This window comes from Convolutriloba macropyga, unplaced genomic scaffold (assembly GCF_964194025.1).
Source record: "Convolutriloba macropyga unplaced genomic scaffold, txConMacr16.3 SCAFFOLD_1003, whole genome shotgun sequence".
Taxonomy (NCBI): domain Eukaryota; kingdom Metazoa; phylum Xenacoelomorpha; order Acoela; family Convolutidae; genus Convolutriloba; species Convolutriloba macropyga.
The window spans coordinates 50,186-70,691 of NW_027453112.1; the positions used below are offsets into that span (position 1 = coordinate 50,186).

At 37.1% G+C, this 20,506-nt stretch overlaps 1 protein-coding gene across 1 annotated transcript; it reads right to left on the bottom strand.

The window, feature by feature from the left end:
* Positions 1 to 3,763: 3,763 nt before the first annotated feature.
* LOC142358057 (uncharacterized) lies at positions 3,764 to 10,539 on the bottom strand. Its single transcript, XM_075409532.1, has 3 exons — positions 10,425 to 10,539; positions 7,681 to 8,196; positions 3,764 to 4,148 (listed from the first exon to the last, which is right to left on the bottom strand). Exons 1-3 carry the CDS (start codon positions 10,537 to 10,539, stop codon positions 3,955 to 3,957), a joined length of 825 nt encoding a protein of 274 aa, XP_075265647.1. The 3' UTR covers positions 3,764 to 3,954.
* Between the last annotated feature and the right edge of the window lie 9,967 nt (positions 10,540 to 20,506).

Sequence of the window (20,506 nt, forward strand, 5' to 3'; positions counted from 1 at the left end):
TATTCAGAAAATTTCTGAATTTAATCAGTTTTGCATCATTTGTTCGACCAAGTATGGCCTTTTTTACGTGAATAGTTCTTTGCACGTTATAAGTGATTGACAGATTATGCCTCATGAATTCTGTTTTCTTCTCATTGATCCAAATTACCCCAAAAAGGAACAAGAGGCTCAGGTTTTGTTGTGCCTTGCAGTGCTCATTCTGATGAAAATTTACATGTTATAATAGTCCAAACCTATAAACCCCTAGTTGTAATTGACATGACTCAATTAATAGGTTTCATCGAGTCAAGTTTTTTTAGAGGACATTTCGGATTTCTGTTTCATTAAATTCTCGTGAGACATTATGTAAATTTTGGTGTTTGAGTTATCGGCAAAAATCCTGATGTTGTTTCTATCAAAAAATCAGCTCACATTTGGCTACTAGATGTCACGTTGTTCACGTTTAAGGTAAATTTAAGAAAAAAAACAATTTTGCCATCATCGGAAAACCAATTTCTCAACTGCAAAACATAATACATCGGAAAATTTATCCCGGGAACAAGTATTCCTACGTCACGTTCTCTCCATTTCTTTTGAGATGACAGAATTTAGAGCAAAAACCCTTGCACACATAACGTTAAGATTAATGCAAACAATAGAATACATAAAAATTTGATTCACGTTTCTATCGGTCTTTTAAAATAATTTTTGCCAAATTTTCTAGTCAGACTGACTTCCGTATTCAGAAAAATTTTTGAATTTAATCAGTTTTGCATCATTTGTTCGACAAAGTATGGCCTTTGTTACGTGATTAGTTCTTTGCACGTTATAAGTGATTGTTAGATTATGCCTCATGAATTCTGTTTTCTTCTCATTGATCCAAATTACCCCAAAAAGGATCAAGAGGCTCAGATTTTGTTGTGCCTTGCAGTGCTCATACTGATGAATTTTTACATGTTATAATAGTCCAAAATTATAAATCCTTAGTTGTAATTGACATGACTCAATTAATAGGCATCATCGAGTCAAGTTTTTTTAGAGGTTGTTTCGGATTTCTGTTTCATTAAATTCTCGTGAGACATTATGTAAATTTTGGTGTTTGAGTTATCGGCAAAAATCCTGATGTTGTTTCTATCAAAATATCAGCTCACATTTGGCTACTAGATGTCACGTTGTTCACGTTTAAGGTAAATTTAAGAAAAAAAAACAATTTTGCCATCATCGGAAAACCAATTTCTCAACTGCAAAACATAATACATCGGAAAATTTATCCCGGGAACAAGTATTCCTACGTCACGTTCTCTCCATTTCTTTTGAGATGACAGAATTTAGAGCAAAAACCCTTGCACACATAACATTAAGATTAATGCAAACAATAGAATACAACAAAAATTTGATTCACGTTTCTATCGGTCTTTTAAAATAATTTTTGCCAAATTTTCTAGTCAGACTGACTTCCGTATTCAGAAAAATTTTTGAATTTAATCAGTTTTGCATCATTTGTTCGACAAAGTATGGCCTTTGTTACGTGATTAGTTCTTTGCACGTTATAAGTGATTGTTAGATTATGCCTCATGAATTCTGTTTTCTTCTCATTGATCCAAATTACCCCAAAAAGGATCAAGAGGCTCAGATTTTGTTGTGCCTTGCAGTGCTCATACTGATGAATTTTTACATGTTATAATAGTCCAAAATTATAAATCCTTAGTTGTAATTGACATGACTCAATTAATAGGCATCATCGAGTCAAGTTTTTTTAGAGGTTGTTTCGGATTTCTGTTTCATTAAATTCTCGTGAGACATTATGTAAATTTTGGTGTTTGAGTTATCGGCAAAAATCCTGATGTTGTCTCTATCAATATATCAGCTCACATTTGGCTACTAGATGTCACGTTGTGCACGTTTAAGTTAAATTTAAGAAAAAAAAACAATTTTGCCATCATCGGAAAACCAATTTCTCAACTGCAAAACATAATACATCGGAAAATTTATCCCGAGAACAAGTATTCCTACGTCACGTTCTCTCCATTTCTTTTGAGATGACAGAATTTAGAGCAAAAACCCTTGCACACATAACATTAAGATTAATGCAAACAATAGAATACATAAAAATTTGATTCACGTTTCTATCGGTCTTTTAAAATAATTTTTGCCCAATTTTCTAGTCAGACTGACTTCCGTATTCAGAAAAATTTTTGAATTTAATCAGTTTTGAATCATTTGTTCGACAAAGTATGGCCTTTGTTATGTGATTAGTTCTTTGCACGTTATAAGTGATTGTTAGATTATGCCTCATGAATTCTGTTTTCTTCTCATTGATCCAAATTACCCCAAAAAGGATCAAGAGGCTCAGATTTTGTTGTGCCTTGCAGTGCTCATACTGATGAATTTTTACATGTTATAATAGTCCAAACCTATAAATCCCTAGTTGTAATTGACATGACTCAATTAATAGGTTTCGTCGAGTCAAGTTTTTTTAGAGGTTGTTTCGGAGTTCTGTTACGTTAAATTCTCCCGAGAGCTTATGTAAATTTTGGTGTTTGAGTTATCGGCGAAAAACCAGATGATGTTTCAATTCATCTATCAGCTAACTTGGGCCTACTATATGCCACGTTGTGCAAGGCTGAAGTGATTGGTAGGGAAAAAAACGATGTTTAGGACCATGAGAACACCATTTCTACAACAGCAATACATAATGCAGCGAAAAATATCTCCTAGAAACAAGTATTCCTGCATCAATTTTTTTTTCCATTTCTTCTAAGATGACAGCATTTTGAGCCAGTACCCTCACACACAGTACCTTGCAATTACTCCCAGAACCGAATAAATGGCGATTTTCATGCACGTTTCCGCCAATTTTTAAAAATAACTATTGTCCAACTTTTCTAGTCAGCCAGACTTCAGTGTGCAGAATAACTTTCGGTGGTATGTATTAAATTCTTAGTCTTCCATTTGCCAAAACAAATTTTTCTTTAGAGCAGGGGAGGCTTGGAACTAGGCGAGTTTGCGGTTTCTGGTTTAAATGTGTTTTTGCAGAGTGGAAGATTAAATTTTTTCAGTTCAGTCAACAAAATTATATTCATTGTTCACCATTTTTTTCATTTATTTTCAATAGTAACTTCCGGTCCAAGAAAAGTCCCAGAGCAATTTAGGAAATCTTGAAAACGTTTTAAAAACGAAAATGAAATTTTGTTAATGATAAATATTTTAAATTTTTTGTTCACTTCAGTCCATCTTTGGAAAAATCATAGGGAAGCTTTATGGAATTGTCTTTGCTATCTGAAAAGAAAAACTACAAATTTTATTTTCAAACTCAGTTTTCCTGTAAAAATTTTCCTTCAAACTGATACCTTAAAATCACAAAAAATATTGCAGGTAAATTACCTGAATAATGTGCAGGTAAGCAATTCCGGGGAAAATTGTGCAGGTAAATTTTACCTGCACTTGGCCTTACCTGCACACTGTTCAGGTAAATTTACCTATACATTATTTAGAGTGTATCTGTTTTTGATAAGAAATACTCTTTAATGAGATTCTGAATGCACTTTTGAATTTTAGTTTTTTACAGAAAATGCAGCCTGTATAACCTACATGCTTTAATAGAAAAGAACCGAAAAGAAAACTGACGAAATAAATTTTCGGGGTTTATGCACTGGCATTTCTATCTGATTGAGTTCTGATGAAGCTGAATTTTGATAAATCACCATTTCCAGTTAGTTTTATAAGGTTTGGCTGATACTTATACCGTTGCAGTTTAATCTGAGTAGGTAAAAAACAAACAGGATAAACAGAAAAACATTTCAAATTATATAATTTATACACTAAACTGTTACAGAATACTTCTAGATTAAATTCTACAGATTAATATATGTTCCTCGTGACTAACCAGTTTAACAAAATATAGCCAAACCAGTTTCAGCTTGAACAATTTTGAGTGCATTTGTTGATAAGTTTTGTTCCTGTTGATATGAATTTTTATTGAAAGTTCTGTCTTGTTGTTTGGAAATCTGTCCCGAACATCCAGTTAAACACTTTGAGACTCATGGAAGGTCCGAGCCACCGGTCAAAGTAGTCGGACTTGTCGACTGTCAAACAGGTGGAAATTAACCCGAACAGGACTCGTAGTCCGAATGTGATCAACTCTTGGACGACCCAAACGATGGCAGCACCTGAACAACGGAAGAGTCAGTTCCTCTCCAAAGACAACAAAAACCTGATACAACTTGATACTTCTTAATGCGAAAGTAACATTCTGAGATATTCCAAGTGAGCGTTAAAAAAAATCTGAGAAATTTAAATCGGCATTTGCTAACAGCATTTGTCGATGAATCCGAGATTTCGTTTGTTAAATCCGCTAGCGCCCTGTTTTTTATAAATTCAATTTATATGCGGGCAGAGTCTTGTATTTTTTTTCCATAAACTTCTGGGTAAAAACCGAGCAAGGATATACCTGGTAGTTATAAATCAAATAAAGTTTTGGGGTTAGGCATTATGTGCCAAATTTCCATTTTCTCTGTTAAATGTGCTCCATTTTGTCGCTATTTTGGACGACCATGTTTAAGGATTAAGGTTAGAAGATATTTGGCAATTTGTAATAACAACAAGCAGATTTTAGTAATGTAGTAAGTGAATTAGGATGACAATTATCAGATGCAGCTAAGCCTATCAGTGCACAAGAACAATTATGACGTCACAATTATGGTCACAAACATTTACTCACTAAAATCGAGCAAAAAATTTTAAGCTCAATGAGTCTTAAAAATGGTGGATAGGGATCACGTATGACAATGAAAATATAGAGTGATGAAATTATTGTTCTCCCATCATTTCTGTTTACGATTTACCCGTACTTTGGTGCCAGTGCTACACAATACCAAATCATTACAAAATACATTGTTTACTTTGTCCGAGCCCTATTCTTGACATGTTATTTTTCGCTATTTACAACTTCTTTTTTTCAGAATGATTCGCGCAAGAATAATTTGTGTCGTTATCTTCAAGGACGTTAAGAGGACAACCCGCCGTCAACAACACCAAGTGATCATCTGGAGCATACGTTTACTTCCAATTGGCACAAAAAAATCACGTGGTCTTTCAAATTATGGCAGAAAACTGCAAAGTTAATACTATCGCCTTGGCTCGTATAAAAATCGATAGTGACAAGATTGGGTTTTTTCCATTACAGCCCCCATGAACGAACGTATACTCCCCCATTATATGGTTTATCACCAGTTTTGTGGGCAGGCTAAAGGTCCTCCGACCACCAAGCTTGGGTGTTATAAAGGGAAAGAGTCATCGATGGCAGAAAGAGTCATTTTTCAGGCAACCGACAGCCTCTCCATTTGTATATATTTTGTAAGAGCTGTGTAAACCGCCATATTAATCCTTCGTTTAAATTTCAAAAATGTGCTCCTCGAAATTCGTGCATTTCAATTCAACCCCTCTGTAAATTCTGTAGCATGAAAAAGTAACTCTTATAACATGCTTGCTAATACCATGCATACATTCTCTGCAGAGGAGATTCAGCATGAGTTTGACTCCGGCAAGAGAAAAGCTAGTCTTTCTTCGTTCTTGTTCAGTTCAGGACTGATTGCTGATTTTAGATTTATTGGCGGCACAGAACATGAGCAAAACAAAACGGTCCTTTATACTGGATTTTTTTATGGCTCCGTATTGATTTTTATGTAATTATCATGTTTCAGAAGTGGAGAAATCCTCTGAGACCAAGGTACGGGTATGTAACTGATTTTAATCGTGAAAAAAAGGACCAAAGCAAAAACTTTTTTTAACGTGTTCTAGAAAATTAACTTTACGGAGGTTGCTATGGTTTTGCTGTATATTTGAATAATCTGCATTTCTTTTCTTTTATCATTGAAAAAGAATCAAACGTGAATTTTATGGCCAAATTTGGCCAATTTGAACGAAAGTGCAGACATAAAAGCTGCTAACACAACCACTCAGATAATGGCCATTTTTGTCTCCGGTTCCTATGAAAGTATTCTCTAACTAAATATTCTGAAAATTAATTTCAGCTCGTTTTTTTTGCTAATATAATTTAATATTTATGAAAATTGCATAATTTGCTTTTGATTTGATAAAAATTTGTTTCCCAACAAAACTTTTACGCATTCTTTTGAAACAGTTGAGTTTTGTAGCCGTCAAACAGTAATGGCAATGCCACTTTCGGCCTCGTTGTTCAATTTGCGATAACAAAAGTTTGTAGATTGTATCCCATTTCCATTCAAATGAATTTCAACAAATAAAAATTTGAGTAAACTTTATAGTTTTTATGACTCTGATAAATTGTTTTTGTCAAAACTTTACTGATCTCTTGCAGTTTGCCATAATCTGATGCTCTTTTTGTATTGTTATGACTGAGAGAAATTATTTCATTGTGTCTAACCAGCGGTCTTGCACTAATATAACAGGATAAGTACCAAAGTTCGTCTTTTGTTTTCGCTTTAATGATTTTGTGGTCAAATTACCGATTTATTTTAACGAACAAGAAGCATCACCTTGCCAAATTTTGGTCTGCAGGTGGATTTCTATAGATTATTTTTTTCGGGTAGCAAAGGGGCGCTGTATGTTCTTTTAATCAATTCGGCCTTCTTGTTTTTTAATATTAGTTCGAGAGCAGATTGACTTCTAATCAGAGCTGATTTACGGCCAGGTACGTGCAAATGACGAGTAACAATCATGTATGATAATTTCTTTTTTAAAATATTTTTTTGCTTCAGCTCAGCTTGTTTTGTGAATTTCGAAAACTGCCTGTATTTAGTGTTATTTCGTAACGTTCTCATTAAGTCTTACTTGTCACATATCCAAGTGGCATCCTAAGCAGTAAAAACTTAACGCAGTTAATGTTTTCTAGGTGAGAAACTATGGTTTTCATGTCTTGCGATTTCAATAAAATTGTTTACAGAATAATGGTTTTTTGAAATATGTCGCATTCAATCATATTTCAGTCTTCTTTCTGTATAGTGTCACTGAGAAGAGAGGTTGTATACTCTTTAAGGTGAATTAAAATGTCTTAACATGAATTGAATGTTGTTTTAATTGCTGTTTTTCGTTATACTTTCGTTCTTAAGCGTTGATACTACAAGTTTTATAACCTTTCTGAATTTTGCCCTTTTCCATTTTTTGAGGTTCTCTTTTGCTGCCTTGTCCCATCATCTTTTTGATGGCAGAGTAATGACAAGTTGATCATGAGTTTAATGGAGTTAAAAATGGTCGCAATGGAAATTGTTTAGTGATTATCGTGATTAGAATTCGATTTCCTTAGCTTCGACGCCCATTCCTCACAAAATTGAATTGACTTTTTGATTTTTGCCTGTCTTTGTCCTTTTTGTAATACGATCGTCGAACTTTTGGTTAACGACAGGTTTTAAGGGTTTTGCATGAAGGTATAAATGGAGGCATTGAATGATTTCAGTTGGTGGTTAATTGTTTTCATGACTTTGAATTAAAGTGTTTTCAGAAAGTTTAACTGTAATTTTTGAATTTGACCGTTTTTTTATCTGCTTGTTATTTTTTCTCAAAAAAGACAAGTGCCATATCGTTTTTATCTGATGCTATTTTGACCTTTTCATTAAGTCTTTGATTGATTCTCGTGTTTGAGCGGCCGGAACATTATGTGTGTCGGACATTATGTGCAAACGCACATTACCGAGACTCCTTGCTGTCATGTAGAAATTTATTTACCTGCTATCCCCCATGGACCTGCAGAACAGCAGGCTGCAACTAACAAGCATGTGGAAAAAGCGGCTGCCTTGCCGCCACAGTATGCTAACATTGAATTGTCGCCGGTTATTCCAAATTGTCTCTTAAACCAGTCCGACTCAATCAATGTTCTCACTCCAATGTCCGCAATTATTTGTAGAAACTGCCAGTAGGTGAAAGATTTACCCACCAAGCGGAGCAACCCTTCCACCATTTCATTTAAGCCAGTAACGGTGAACCTCTGCAGGTTTTTTATCATCTCAGAAGCAACGGTCTTGCCCACTGCAGATTCCAACACCCAGAGTGTGGCATTCACAGTTGGGTTAAGGAAGTAGGTAGAGAACTTGTTGACCATTCCAGTCAGAACTTCCTTCGTCATGTATTTGCTGAGAATGACACATCTGATCAGTGACTGCGAGCTCCACGAAACGCCTGAATAGACTTGCCTGACTGCACAAGTTGAGGTCATTGACCCAAGAGTGCCCTGATCAGACAACTCTTAAGTATGGCAGCAAGTTTACGGTCTAGAATGTCCGATCAGGGCCACGTCTAGATCATGCACGTTCTGATCAGGGCCTGTACAACCCCCTGTGCGTGACCAAAGTAAGTCATTTCAGAGCTGGCTTGGGTCAAGCACCTCAATTTGAATGGTTTGAACGTTAATTTTTCCATAAGTGTTCTCTTATCCAGTTATTAAAAGTTAGGTTAAAATTTCTCAACTATAAGCGCGACATAGTCACAATTTTAGCCCAAAAGATAAAGTATTAAATTTATGCTAAAAGTTGTCATAAAATTAGGAAAATTTTGATATGAAATATAATACCCTACTAATTGATATTTACAATAAATAATGACACACAAAATATGACAAAAAATGGCCATCAGAAAATTTATTGTGATGGCAAACATTTTCTCCCTGATATTTTGCGATGTTTTGTTATGTTTTTTATTTAAAACATGCTATAATTTTAAAGAAGAGTCAAACGAGCAAAAATTGTTTCTCGGTCAAAGAAATATTATTCTGAACATTGAGTCAGTTTAGAGGAGCATTGATTCATCAAATTTTATTCCCTTTGGACACATTTAGCTTTGAAGTTTAGTTTGACAGGTGAAGTGATAAATCAACATGTGTTTCATGCAAAAATGGATAAATATGGAAATCACTGATCAAGCAATCTACGAATTTGTTTTTAGGGGTTAATATGACGGCGATGAATTGCTAATTTTTATAGAAATCTTCAGAAATTTAATCTAGACAGTTTAGGTTTACGATAACTATAAAAGATCAATTTGTTTTTCATAGTAACCAATTCGGAATTGAATGATTCGCAGGTTTTTCATATAGCAACAAAGAAATATTTGAGGTATAAGTATATTAGAGGTAGAAACAACTTTTGCAATATTTTTAAAATAAGAGAAACGAAAATGTTGAAATTGGCAGTTAATGGTCTGAGTTAGTTCGTGTTCAGTCGGGCCATACCCCTATTTCTTTCTGCTATCTCTGGTTCATACCCCAGCTTGGTAAAAAATCCAAACTGCTCAAACTCTTTGAAGAGGTTAATAGAAGAGGGTTGGATCAAACAGAAACTCGACAATTCTATGCGGACTGATCAAAAACCATTATTCCAGTAATCCAGCCCGAGACAGAACCGGTTCGCTGCCAAAAGCAGATACTCAGTTGCTAATTGAACCGTTTTTGTAAGCAGCAGCTGATGATAAGCCACTAGCAACATAATTTAGACTCTTAAACACACGCGCTACTTTTTTTTCCCAAGGATTGGGTTGTTTTGAAAAGTTAAGTCGTCTTAATATATATTTAGTGTAAACATTTTTAAAAGAACTTTGGGCCCAACAACTGATTTTCAAAAAAGATTTTTTCAATGTCTGGCTAGGGTTTGTTCATTTTTCTCCAGTGTTGCAGCTGCTCAAGAACTGATTGTAATGAGGTTTGTAAGGCTTCAGCCAAGAGCTAGTAATGTTGCTAACTTCTTATAAAAAAGCTCAACCAACTTAATTTCTAAAGATCTCAAGATCTAGCAAAACTTAGAATAAAAGACTAAAAGTGATAAGCGATCAAATTTTAGTCTGCTCTTGGTCACACGGCTCTTGGTAACAGTTTCTAATGGTTCTAAATACGATGCAATTTCACTATCCAAATAAACGGTTTAAATTAAATAATAATGTAAATATAATCTATAACATCATCATAACTCGTCCCTGATTTGTTATTCAAGTAAAGTGATTTAAATCAATAATTACACTGTGAACATCAAGGTACTGCAATAATTGCTTTGGTTGAAATTAGCACGGATGGTTATTACGTAGCACTAGATGCTTTGAATATTTGGCATTTGACCATAAACAAATGACTAAGAGTTTACGTAATTAACATTTAGGGAAAATTAGGTATAAATCATAAGTATGTGAAATTTGCACTTTTCCACCAAACAATTGTTAAAAGAAATACTTGTGGGTCTGATGCAAGAGCCTTCGCGGGGTTCATGGGTAGCTTAGAGGTTACCATAACCATGTGCTAAGACTGTCGGTTGCTCGGGTTTTCCCTCCAGAAAGTCGGGGTCGCACAACTTTGGAGTCCAAAATTGTAAAAAAAATTCAACGTTAGTTATTTTTGAGTTTCGACAAGTTCTAAGTTATTGCACTCTCTAATTTTAATCTGTTAAAAAGTGGCATCATGTCGACGGCCCTGTTTTTGGTCTGCGACACACCATCGTCGAATACTGGCGCTAACTTCACGACTGGCCGGTTCAGCTGTCCTTGTGCCAATTGGACTCTCGCTGATTGCACTGAACTGTTAGTGAGGATCCCAATGATTGGTCCCATTTTGTACTTTCAGTGCTTCACAGGTTCATCTATTAGCCGAATTAACTCGCCTTCTTTCAGGTTTCACACATATTCTTTTGAGCACTTTGATCTCTGGTTCCATTGTGGAAGGCATCCGCGAGTCCATATTTTCCAGATCATGTCTCCATATGCTTCAGCCGTTTTAAAGGATTTTTTCAAATCATAGAAGACCTCACTTGATGGCATAAATGGTTCACTCGCGTTCTCTCGCCCTGACGGGAAGTGATTTGGGGTAAGTGCTCTCGGTTCTTCAGGGTCGTCACTTACTGCTGTCAGAAGTCTTGCGTTGAGAGTCTGCTCTACAAGACACATTGTATTGCTGAGTACGTCTGCAGTGAGGCTTTGGTTGTCCAAGATTGCAACCTTAACTTTCCTGCAAATCTGAACCAGTCTCTCCCAGATTCCACCAAACTGTGGGGTTCTAGGAGGGTTGAGTTTCCAAACGAACCTTTCCTGTGCTCAGTCGCTTTCAATCTGTGCCTTGTTCCATCCGTCCAGGAATGTTTTCAACTCCTTGGTTGCTCCAACAAAGTTATTGCTGTTGTCGCTGAAGATGGTAATTGGGTGGCCACGTGTTGCAATGAATCTTGTAATTGGAGCTAGATATGACTCGGTGTCCAATGATTGCGCAACTTCGATGTGTAAATCCCTTGTTGTTAGACAAGTGAAGAGGCAGTACCATCTCTTCAAAGTATTTTGTAGGAACTTCACTAAAATGGGTCCGAAGTAGTTGACACCGGTATGGGTGAATGGGAAAACAAGTTCATCAAGTCGTTCTCGGGGAAAGTCCGCCATCGGTGAATGGATTGGGTTGGCGTTCCTGTGTGCATTTGATACTTCTCCATTTAACTTTTCGTAAGGCATTTTTCAATCCAAAAGCCCAGAATTAATATTGAAGAATATTTCTCACATACTCTGCAATTGCATGTAGGTTATAGCAATACGCTCTTTCTCCGACAGAAGTTGTACGACTGGATGTTTTGCTGTCAAGGATATTGGGTTCTTTCAGTTTTAATCAAAATTCGGAAGCTTCAATCGACCTTTCAATCAATTTTTTCCATATTCCTATGTGAACGGTAACAATTTGGCATTGTTTAAGGTCCCTGAGATTTCTTTGCAGCTTGTTGTTGACTTAGAAATATTCGGGTAGCTTTCGTTTTAAACTAATCAAAAGAAAATTTCTTCAACTTGGTCATCTGCTTCGGGAGGTCCCTTCTGGTTTGTCTTAAAAATTATTCAGTAGGCAATGAACATTTTAATTCGGTTGAAGCTAATGTATTGTCTCCAGTAGAATAGTTTAGTTTCCAGGTGGTCTAGTTCAATTTCTGTGGCTACAGTTTTGGTAGCCTGCTCCACTTCACCATGGCTTTGGCTTATTTTCTTCATCTGTCTGCAGCCAAGCCGGCTTGTTTAACTAACCGGGTTCCCTTAAGCTTTCGATGGGCATCCTTCTTGTGCCATAATATGCAGGGTTTTCAATGCCTACAATGCTCTTCAGTATTTGTACTGCCCTGTTGGCAACAAACAATTGTCGTATCCTTTGACCTAATCGTTCCCACGGTTACACTGAAATTGAACATTTCCACTTATAGATTCTGTTATTTTTCATATGATGTTCTCTCCATATCTGCTTCCTGCGATGAATTCCGTAGACAGCGGCTTGAATTTCTAATTTCAGAATCGTCATGTGTCCGATAGTAGCTACGCCGCGTTTTTCTATCACATAGTTAAGTTTCAACGTAGCTCTGTCTTGCAGATTTGCCACGATGCACCTTGCTTCTTCTGACGCGTCTGTAAAAAAGTAGATTCTCAAAATTCTGCATCCGTTTTGAAAATAGGTTCGATTAATCGACATCGTCCTTATTTCTCCCAACTCAGAGCACCAATCACTTAGTGCTCGGCTGGCCTGCTTTGTCCCATGCTTGTCCCATTACTGACCAAATGCTTTTAAGTAGAAACTTCGTCCCTTTGCGAATGGTGGACATATCCCAAGTGCGTCGAACACTGCTAAGTAAAAGGATAGGACGATTCTCTGAGTTATTTTTGCTTCCACTTTTTGCTCAGTTTCACGACAGACCATGAGACTGTCTGAGTTTACATTCCAGTTTAGTCCGACGATTGAGGATGATTGTGGTTATTCCTATGAAATTTTCAAAACTTTTCAAAAAAATGAGTTTTCTGCTTCGGGGAACAGTGATTTGACTCTTTCGTCACTTGTTATCTATTTCGTGAGAATGAATGCATCTTTATTGAGGACGTTTTCAACTTTTTGGTCAATTTTGGTTGCTTTTTTTGGTGTTCTGACAGACCTAAGGTAGTCATTCATGTTAAAATATTGTTAGAGAGCTTTGACGAGTTGTTGCGTCATCTCTTGCGTTATCTTTCGGCACAATTTGCACAAGTTAGCAAGCTCTTCGTCCCAAAAAACATGTCGTTTATACTCGTAATCTGCTCTTGATGTGCACGCCAGAGACATAGTACACATCGGCGGTCATCCTATCGGACTCTGCAGCAGGTCTTTTCCAGATAGAATTTTTTCGGAGAGGGCTACACCTTGATATTTTGCTGCTGCATTGGACTCTCTTTTTTTCGGGTTCATGAGGGTTGTTGACAAGGTGATGTGGCAAACACCATTGTCTGTGGTTTCAATAGGTTCATATTGATCAATTTTACGGACACATCTAGCTTTGACGTCAGTGTCAATGGCTTCCTGATAACGCTTTTGCAACGTATCATCTTTTTGTAGGCGTCGCTCTAGGAACTTGGACCCCATCGCAGAGAAAAATTTATTTGGTAACCTCACCTCATCTTGCCAGAGAAGTCCAACTTGAAGCTTTCACTGACGAAACAAGTTGTTTGATCCAATTCTTTGATTGCTCTCTGTTCATCTTATGAACGACCGATGACATCACAGATTGAGGCGTAGGATTCGATGTCCCACCACTTACCTAAATGGCTTGCTACCTTGTCTTCTGCGATTGAAGTTGCTGTTGTACCAACAACTGCTGATTGCTTCGCTGGTAGCGGACTTAAGGCCCATCCTTTTTTCAATTTCACTGCTTACGGTGAGGTTTTATTGTTTGATTTCTTGAAATCTAATGAGTGATGAATGTCGCAGCAGTCTTTTCCTTAGATTAGTTGAACTTCGTTTAGATTATTGGTCTGATTTTGCAGGATTCTCAAGTGCGGGCAGCAATCTTTCATACTTTGCAGATTTACAGTCTGGAAACCCAATTTCAGTGTTTTAAATAAAAATTGCATGAACAATTAGATAACAACTTAAAATTGAACTGTTGTCAATGGTCGCGACTTCTCGTGTGCTGAAACCGCTACCGCCACTATTTCCGTCTTAACCTTTTGGGATCCGTGGATTCTTGCTACGAACAAGGACGCTCTAAGGCTTTGCAGGTGAAGTTTAGATACAATTGATTAATATAAGAATGAAATTGAGGATCCTGTTTCACACAATGCCAGCATGCTGAGGGTAAGATCACCATTCACTAGCTTAATGCGCACTACGGGGAGTCCCCCAATATGTGAAGTCTGTTGCTACTGCTGTCGTAACATCTCAGGCACCTGTTGATCTACCGTAGCATCTGTTGTTCTAACGCAAGTTTTAATTTTGCAATCCTTTTACCAATGGCCAGGTCTCAGGTATTCGAAACACAATCTGAACTTATGCACATATTCTTGTCAATCATTCAGTTTCTTTGATCTAAAATTCTCGCAACTCCTGACGGCGTGCTGTTCATCTTTGAATGGGCATTCTGAATTCTTTGGTTTTGTAAAGTCATCAGCGCTGGATGCGAAAGAACTTATTTTTGATTTTTTGCGGCTTTGAAAGTTGGCATTGGTCTAAGCTAACAAGTCTTCATGTATGAAAGATGTCGAATCTAACCAATCTTTGATAACTATCAAGTTTGCTGCCAGCAGTCGATGATAATGCAGGTGTTGTAGTCACTGATCTTAAACCGGAGAGGAAAGTTTTCTCGTCGTTGAACTCAGAACTCCCTCGAATTCCAGGATATGATGAATTCCAAGCCAGGTCAAGACGTTAACGTGTGTTCGTGACTATGTATGCGAAACGAACATTGCCAGTGGAGTCTTCGTGTCTAACTGTAGGGTGACTGTTTAACTCCTTAAGTTGAGATTCCACAATGACTCTCGGTCTGCAAACTGCTTGCAGATAATTTCGCAGGTTTCATAATACCGTTTTGGCCTGACCCGTAAAGCTAATCTTCAGATACTGCATCTTCTCAGTATCACTCAGCAGCTTTTGATGTCCAAAGACATCAAATAGAACGGCCCGCTCGGGCCACTCCAAGGAGTCTCCTGAGAACTCCGTTAACTTGATCTTTGTTAATCTTCTCCGGATCACCACTCGGTTGGTGATTTGATTGTGGCGTAGTTTGGCTCATTTTATTTGGTTATGGTTCTCCATAGATCTGTTGCGAGGGTTGTGCGTGGGACTCTGGCTTCTCTGCTTGTTCGGAAATGCTGAAGTTCCTTGTTGCTGGAACGTCGTCTTGGGCAAAGATCTCTTTGTTTCTGTAACCCTAATTGATTTAGGAATTTCCGGTTTCTCGAGATAACTCAATTCTTGCAGTTGCGTTGAGGAAATTGCCTTACCCGGTTTTGAACAGCGGGGTTGTTTTCGGGTAGGCGCTGGAAGGCTTGTCACCTCTCTCCTGCGTGACATTTATAGGAGAGTTGATCATAACATTAGGAGAGAGTGGGCAGCAAGGTCCAGACTGTTAGGCCAATGAACTGCCCCACTTACCGCTCTTTCTAGCTTGCGTTTGGTCCAACGTTTTATGAATCATCCGCCTGCGATCCATATGTTTTTTAATCCAATTTTCCTGCGCCTTTGCTCTTTGTTGGCTTCATCCTCAAGCTGTCATAGACGCAGTTCATCTTCTGATTGTTACAACTTAAGGCGATGCTGCAACTTTAGAGTTCCATTTCCTCACGCTCCTGCTTTAACTCCAATTGCACCTCTTGCAGTGGTTGCTCTTCCTTTTTCTTAGCTCTTAGGTTTTGAAACTCCATTTCGTCAACCTGTCGTCTTCTCGATGATCTCGAGTTGGCGACACTGGGTCACTCTCTGCTTCCATGTGTAGTTGAAAGCCTGGAAAAGACATCAGCATTCTCTTTGACGATTTCTATCGCTCCATTTCCTGTTAAAGTATTGTTTAGGTCCTTATCACCAACCGATGTTGATGACAATAACATTGTTTGATTTCCACTCTCTGTGGTTTGCAGGTACTGTTTTAGCGTGCCTCGATGATAATCCTTATTCTCACTTAAAGCCATCAACCGATCCGTAGCAATATTTGAAGGTGACTCTTCAATGTTTAAAAATGTAGCTGCTTTATTCTTCATTTTTTCCCAGTTCTGGTATCCGGTCAACCAACAAATTGAGTGTCCTCTTCTTTTCGCCCAATTTTCGTTCGTTGTGGGCATCGAAAACCTCCAATCAATTGGGCTTCAGGGGTTGCCTCTGTTATTGTCTGTTTTTCCGGTTATCATTTTAAGTCTCAAAGAAACAATGATATGCTCTTTCTGCAGACACAGTTTTGTTTTGAGCCAGGTGACTTTTCAAATCAGCAAGGTGTCTGACAAATGTTTTGAGCAATTCAGCTTGCTCACTTTTTAGCCTCTTGAGTTGGACAGACATCATGTGGTCAGTCGTTTTCCAATGTCTATGGGAATTTTTCCAACCATCGTAAAGATTTCGTTCTGGTCCATATTATTGAATTGAAGATTCGTTACTATTCATGTTATTGACCGGGTCCGCGGAACAAACGTAGCGGCTGCTCAAGAATCTGAGGGGAACCGAAATATCCCAGCATGGTTCTCGAGCTTCATCCCGGCTTTGGACTTCATTGTATTTGATTGTCTAGTGATCTCGTGGAAACAGTTAGTCGCTAGAACATTCGAAGGTCTGTAATTTTAATTTTGTGGACTGACTTTTAAAAAGTCCTCAGTGACAATCTTTGTAAAATATTTTGCTGAAATTTGTAAAGTTTCAACCAATAGCTAGTATTGTGGCAAACTACTTTGAAGAAAGCTCCACTAACTAAATTTTTTAAGATCTTAAGATCTAGCAAAACTTAGAATAAAAGACTAAAAGTGATAAGCGATCAAATTTTAGTCTATTTTGAGAGCCCACCTCTCTTGGTAACAGTTAAAGGTCTGAGTTAGTTTGTTTTTGGTCGGGCCATACCCGTATTTCTTTCTGCTATCTCTAGTTCATACCCAATTTGTTAAAAATTCACTTGGCAAAAAAACCAAATTACTCAAACTCTTTGAAGAGGTTAATAGAAGAGAGATGGATCTAACAGAAACTCAAAAATTCCATGCGGACTGATCAAAAAACATTAGTCCAGTAATCCAGCCCGAGACAGAAGTGGTTCGCTGCCAAAAGCAGGTACTCAGTTGCTAATTGAACCGTTTTTGTAAGCAGCAGCTGATGACAAGCCCCTAGCAATATTTTACCCCTAGAATTGGCTTTTTTTGAAAAGTTAAGTCATCGTAAAAAATATTTAATTGAAAAATTTTGAAATGAACTTTGGTCCCAACAACTGATCTTCAAAATTATTTTTTTAATGTCTTGCTAGGGTTTGTTCATTCTTCTCCAGTGTTGCAGCTGCTCAAGAACTGATTGTAATGAGGTTTGTATGGCCTCAGCCCATAGCTAGTATTGTTGCTCATGTCAATGCTAGTTTAGAAAAAGCTCAACTAATTTAATTTCTAAAGATCTCAAGATCTAGCAAAACTTAGAATAAAATACTAAAGGTGATAAGCGATCAAATTTTAGTCTACTCTTGGTCACACTGCTCTTGGTAACAGCTTCTAATGGTTCTAAATACGATGCAATTTCACTATCCAAATAAACGGTTTAAATTAAATACTAATGTAAATATAATCTATAACATCATCATAACTCGTCCCTGATTGGTTATTCAAGTAAAGTGATTTAAATCAATAATTACACTGTGAACATCAAGGTACTGCAATAATTGCTTTAGTTGACATTAGCACGAATGGTTATTACGTAGCACTAGATGCCTTGAATATTTGGCATTTGACCATAAACAAATGACTAAGAGTTCACGTAATTAACATTTAGGGAAAATTAGGTATACATCAGAAGTATGTGAAATTTGCACTTTTCCACCAAATAATTGTTAAAAGAAACACTTGTGGGTCTGATGCAAGAGCCTTCGCGGGGTCCATGGGCAGCTTAGAGGTTACCATAACCATGTACTAAGACAGTTGGTTGCTCGGGTTTTAACTCCAGAAAGTCGGGTTTGGACAACTTTGGAGTCCCAAATTGTAAAAATTTCAGTTTTAGTCATTTTTGATTTTTGACAAATTCTAAGTTTTTTCAGTTTCAAATGGTAGTTCTTTCTGTCTGACGGCTCTTCCTTCTGTTCAATAGTGGCGTCAGCTTCCAGAGTGACCAAAGATTATTCAGTCTAGCCCAGGATCTGCCTTGAGCCTAACCGGTGTGGCTCAGTCTCTGGTTTTGAGTCTAATTGATTTGGCCAAGAGCCTGTCCTCAGGCTGGCCCCGGTTGAAGGAAATCTTTTCCTAGCCCACTTGGGGTAATCATCGAATGTTTGATCTGACGCATACCTTATTTTGTCCAATTTGAAAATCGCGGTGAGCGACATCCCATGGGCACCAGCGCTATACCTGTTTTAGGTAGAAGGCCGCAAATAGCTACTTAATTGATTTGAGTGTCTTTACTTTAAATTTAATGTTAAAATTACGGTTAACTATACGTCTCTCTCTCTCTCTCTCTCTCTCTCTCTCTCTCTCTCTCTCTCCATCTCTTTCTTCTCTCTCTCTCTCTCTCCCTCTCAAAACAGAAGATTCTTCCTTAATGATTGATATCATCCAATTGAAAGCAAATCATTTTTACAACATGGATTACCGAGTAAATATATGTAAGCGAGGGAAAAACTAAGCAATCCGATTCAATTGTTTAAAATGCGTAGAGATTTGCTCCTGTTTATGGTAATAAAATCGAAAAAAGTTCAAATAACATAAATTGAGTAAAACTGATTAAAAAATCTATCATTTTAGGCGTGTTTAGAATAAATTTTTGTTTTAATAGAGTGCTGACCGGCTTTAACCCTCTGTCTCAGATATAGACTAATACCTATTAAAAGAGAACTAAAGAAACTCTGCCGTATAAACGACTTGTTGAGCTTACCAATACTCATTACGTTGTATTGTATCGTTGTAATAAGTTGCGTTATAACAACCATTCTGTTCAAAATTTTGAATAAAAATCTCAGTAGTCCGTTTTGTCTTATCCTCAGCTTTTGCCTGTCAGAGAGTAGTGTTACTGTATAAGAGTTTACCAGTAGTTTTTTAAATTTTTTTCCGAAATTACATAAACTGTGCTTACAAGAAATATACAAAGACATTGTTTCCCAAATTTGTCTGCATGGCTAAAAGGCCTATTAAGATGAGCATTAAAAAATTTATTAGATGATCTATAAAAATATTGTATTTTTCTGACCTCTCAATTTAGCTATGGAATGCACTGTGTTCTTTCTCTCTCCCTCTCTCTTTCTCTCTCTCTCTCTCTCTCTCTCTCTCTCTCTCTCTCTCTCTCTCTCTCTCTGTCTCTCCCTCTCTCTCTTTCTCTCTCTCTTTCTCTCTCTCTCTCTCTCTCTCTTTCTCTCTTTCTCTATCTCTCTCTCTCTCTCTCTCTCTCTCTCTCTCTCTCTCTCTCTCTCTCTCTGCGTCTCTCAAAATCAGAATTTCGTTCTCAATGGGGGATAGTGTCCAAATGAATGCTCTTAATTTTTAATGCCTGCCGGCGAAAAGCGGTACTGAATGAAAAAGATTTTCAGGCAGCTTTTTAATTTTAAAAGAGCATCAAACAGACTCTGCCGTCTAAGCGACTTGTTGCTATCACCAATACTAATTACGTTGATTTTGATACTTTTTTGTGTTGAGCTTAATACGCGTTGCTTGGTGTGGTTGTAGTAAGTTGAATTATAACAACCATTCACTTCAAAAATATTGAATTAAAACTTCAGTAGTCCGTTTTGTTTTATACTCATTTTTTTCATGTCAGAGGGCAGTGATACTGTATATAGAGTTTTCGAACACTTTTTTTAAATTTTAACTGAAATTATATAAACTGTGCTTACAGGAAGTCAACAAAGACACTGTTTCCCAAATTTGTCTGCATGACTAAAAGGCTTGATTAGACGAGCGTTCAAAAATTTATTTGATTATCGAATGAAATTTAATATTTTTCTGCCATGTACTTAGTTTTTGAATGCACTGTGCTCTCTCTCTCTCTCTCTCTCTCCCTCTCTCTCTCTCTCTTCTCTCTCTCTCTCTCCTCGCCGTATCTCAAACCGAAATTTCTTTCCAAATGGGGGATATCAACCAAATGAAATTTTTTACTGCTCGCCAGAGAATAGTGGTACTGAAAAAAAATTTTCAGTAATTTTTTTAAAATTTTTAACGGAAACTATGTAAATTGCGGCCACAAAAATAACAAAAAACACTGTTTTCCGAATTTGTCTCCAAGACTATAAGGCCTGATACGGTGAGCGTTCAAAAATTTGTTAGATCATACAAGAAATAGTATTTTTGTGTCCTCTCTACTTAACTATGGAATGCAATGTGTCCTCTCTCTCTCTCTCTCTCTCGTAGTAAATATATGTAAGCGAGGGAAAAACTAAGCAATCCGATTCAATTGTTTAAAATGCGTAGAGATTTGCTCCTGTTTATGGTAATAAATCGAAAAAAGTTCAAATAACATAAATTGAGTAAAACTGATTAAAAATCTATCATTTTAGGCGTGTTTAGAATAAATTTTTGTTTTAATAGAGTGGTGACCGGCTTTAACCCTCTGTCTCAGATATAGACTAATACCTATTAAAAGAGAACTAAAGAAACTCTGCCGTAT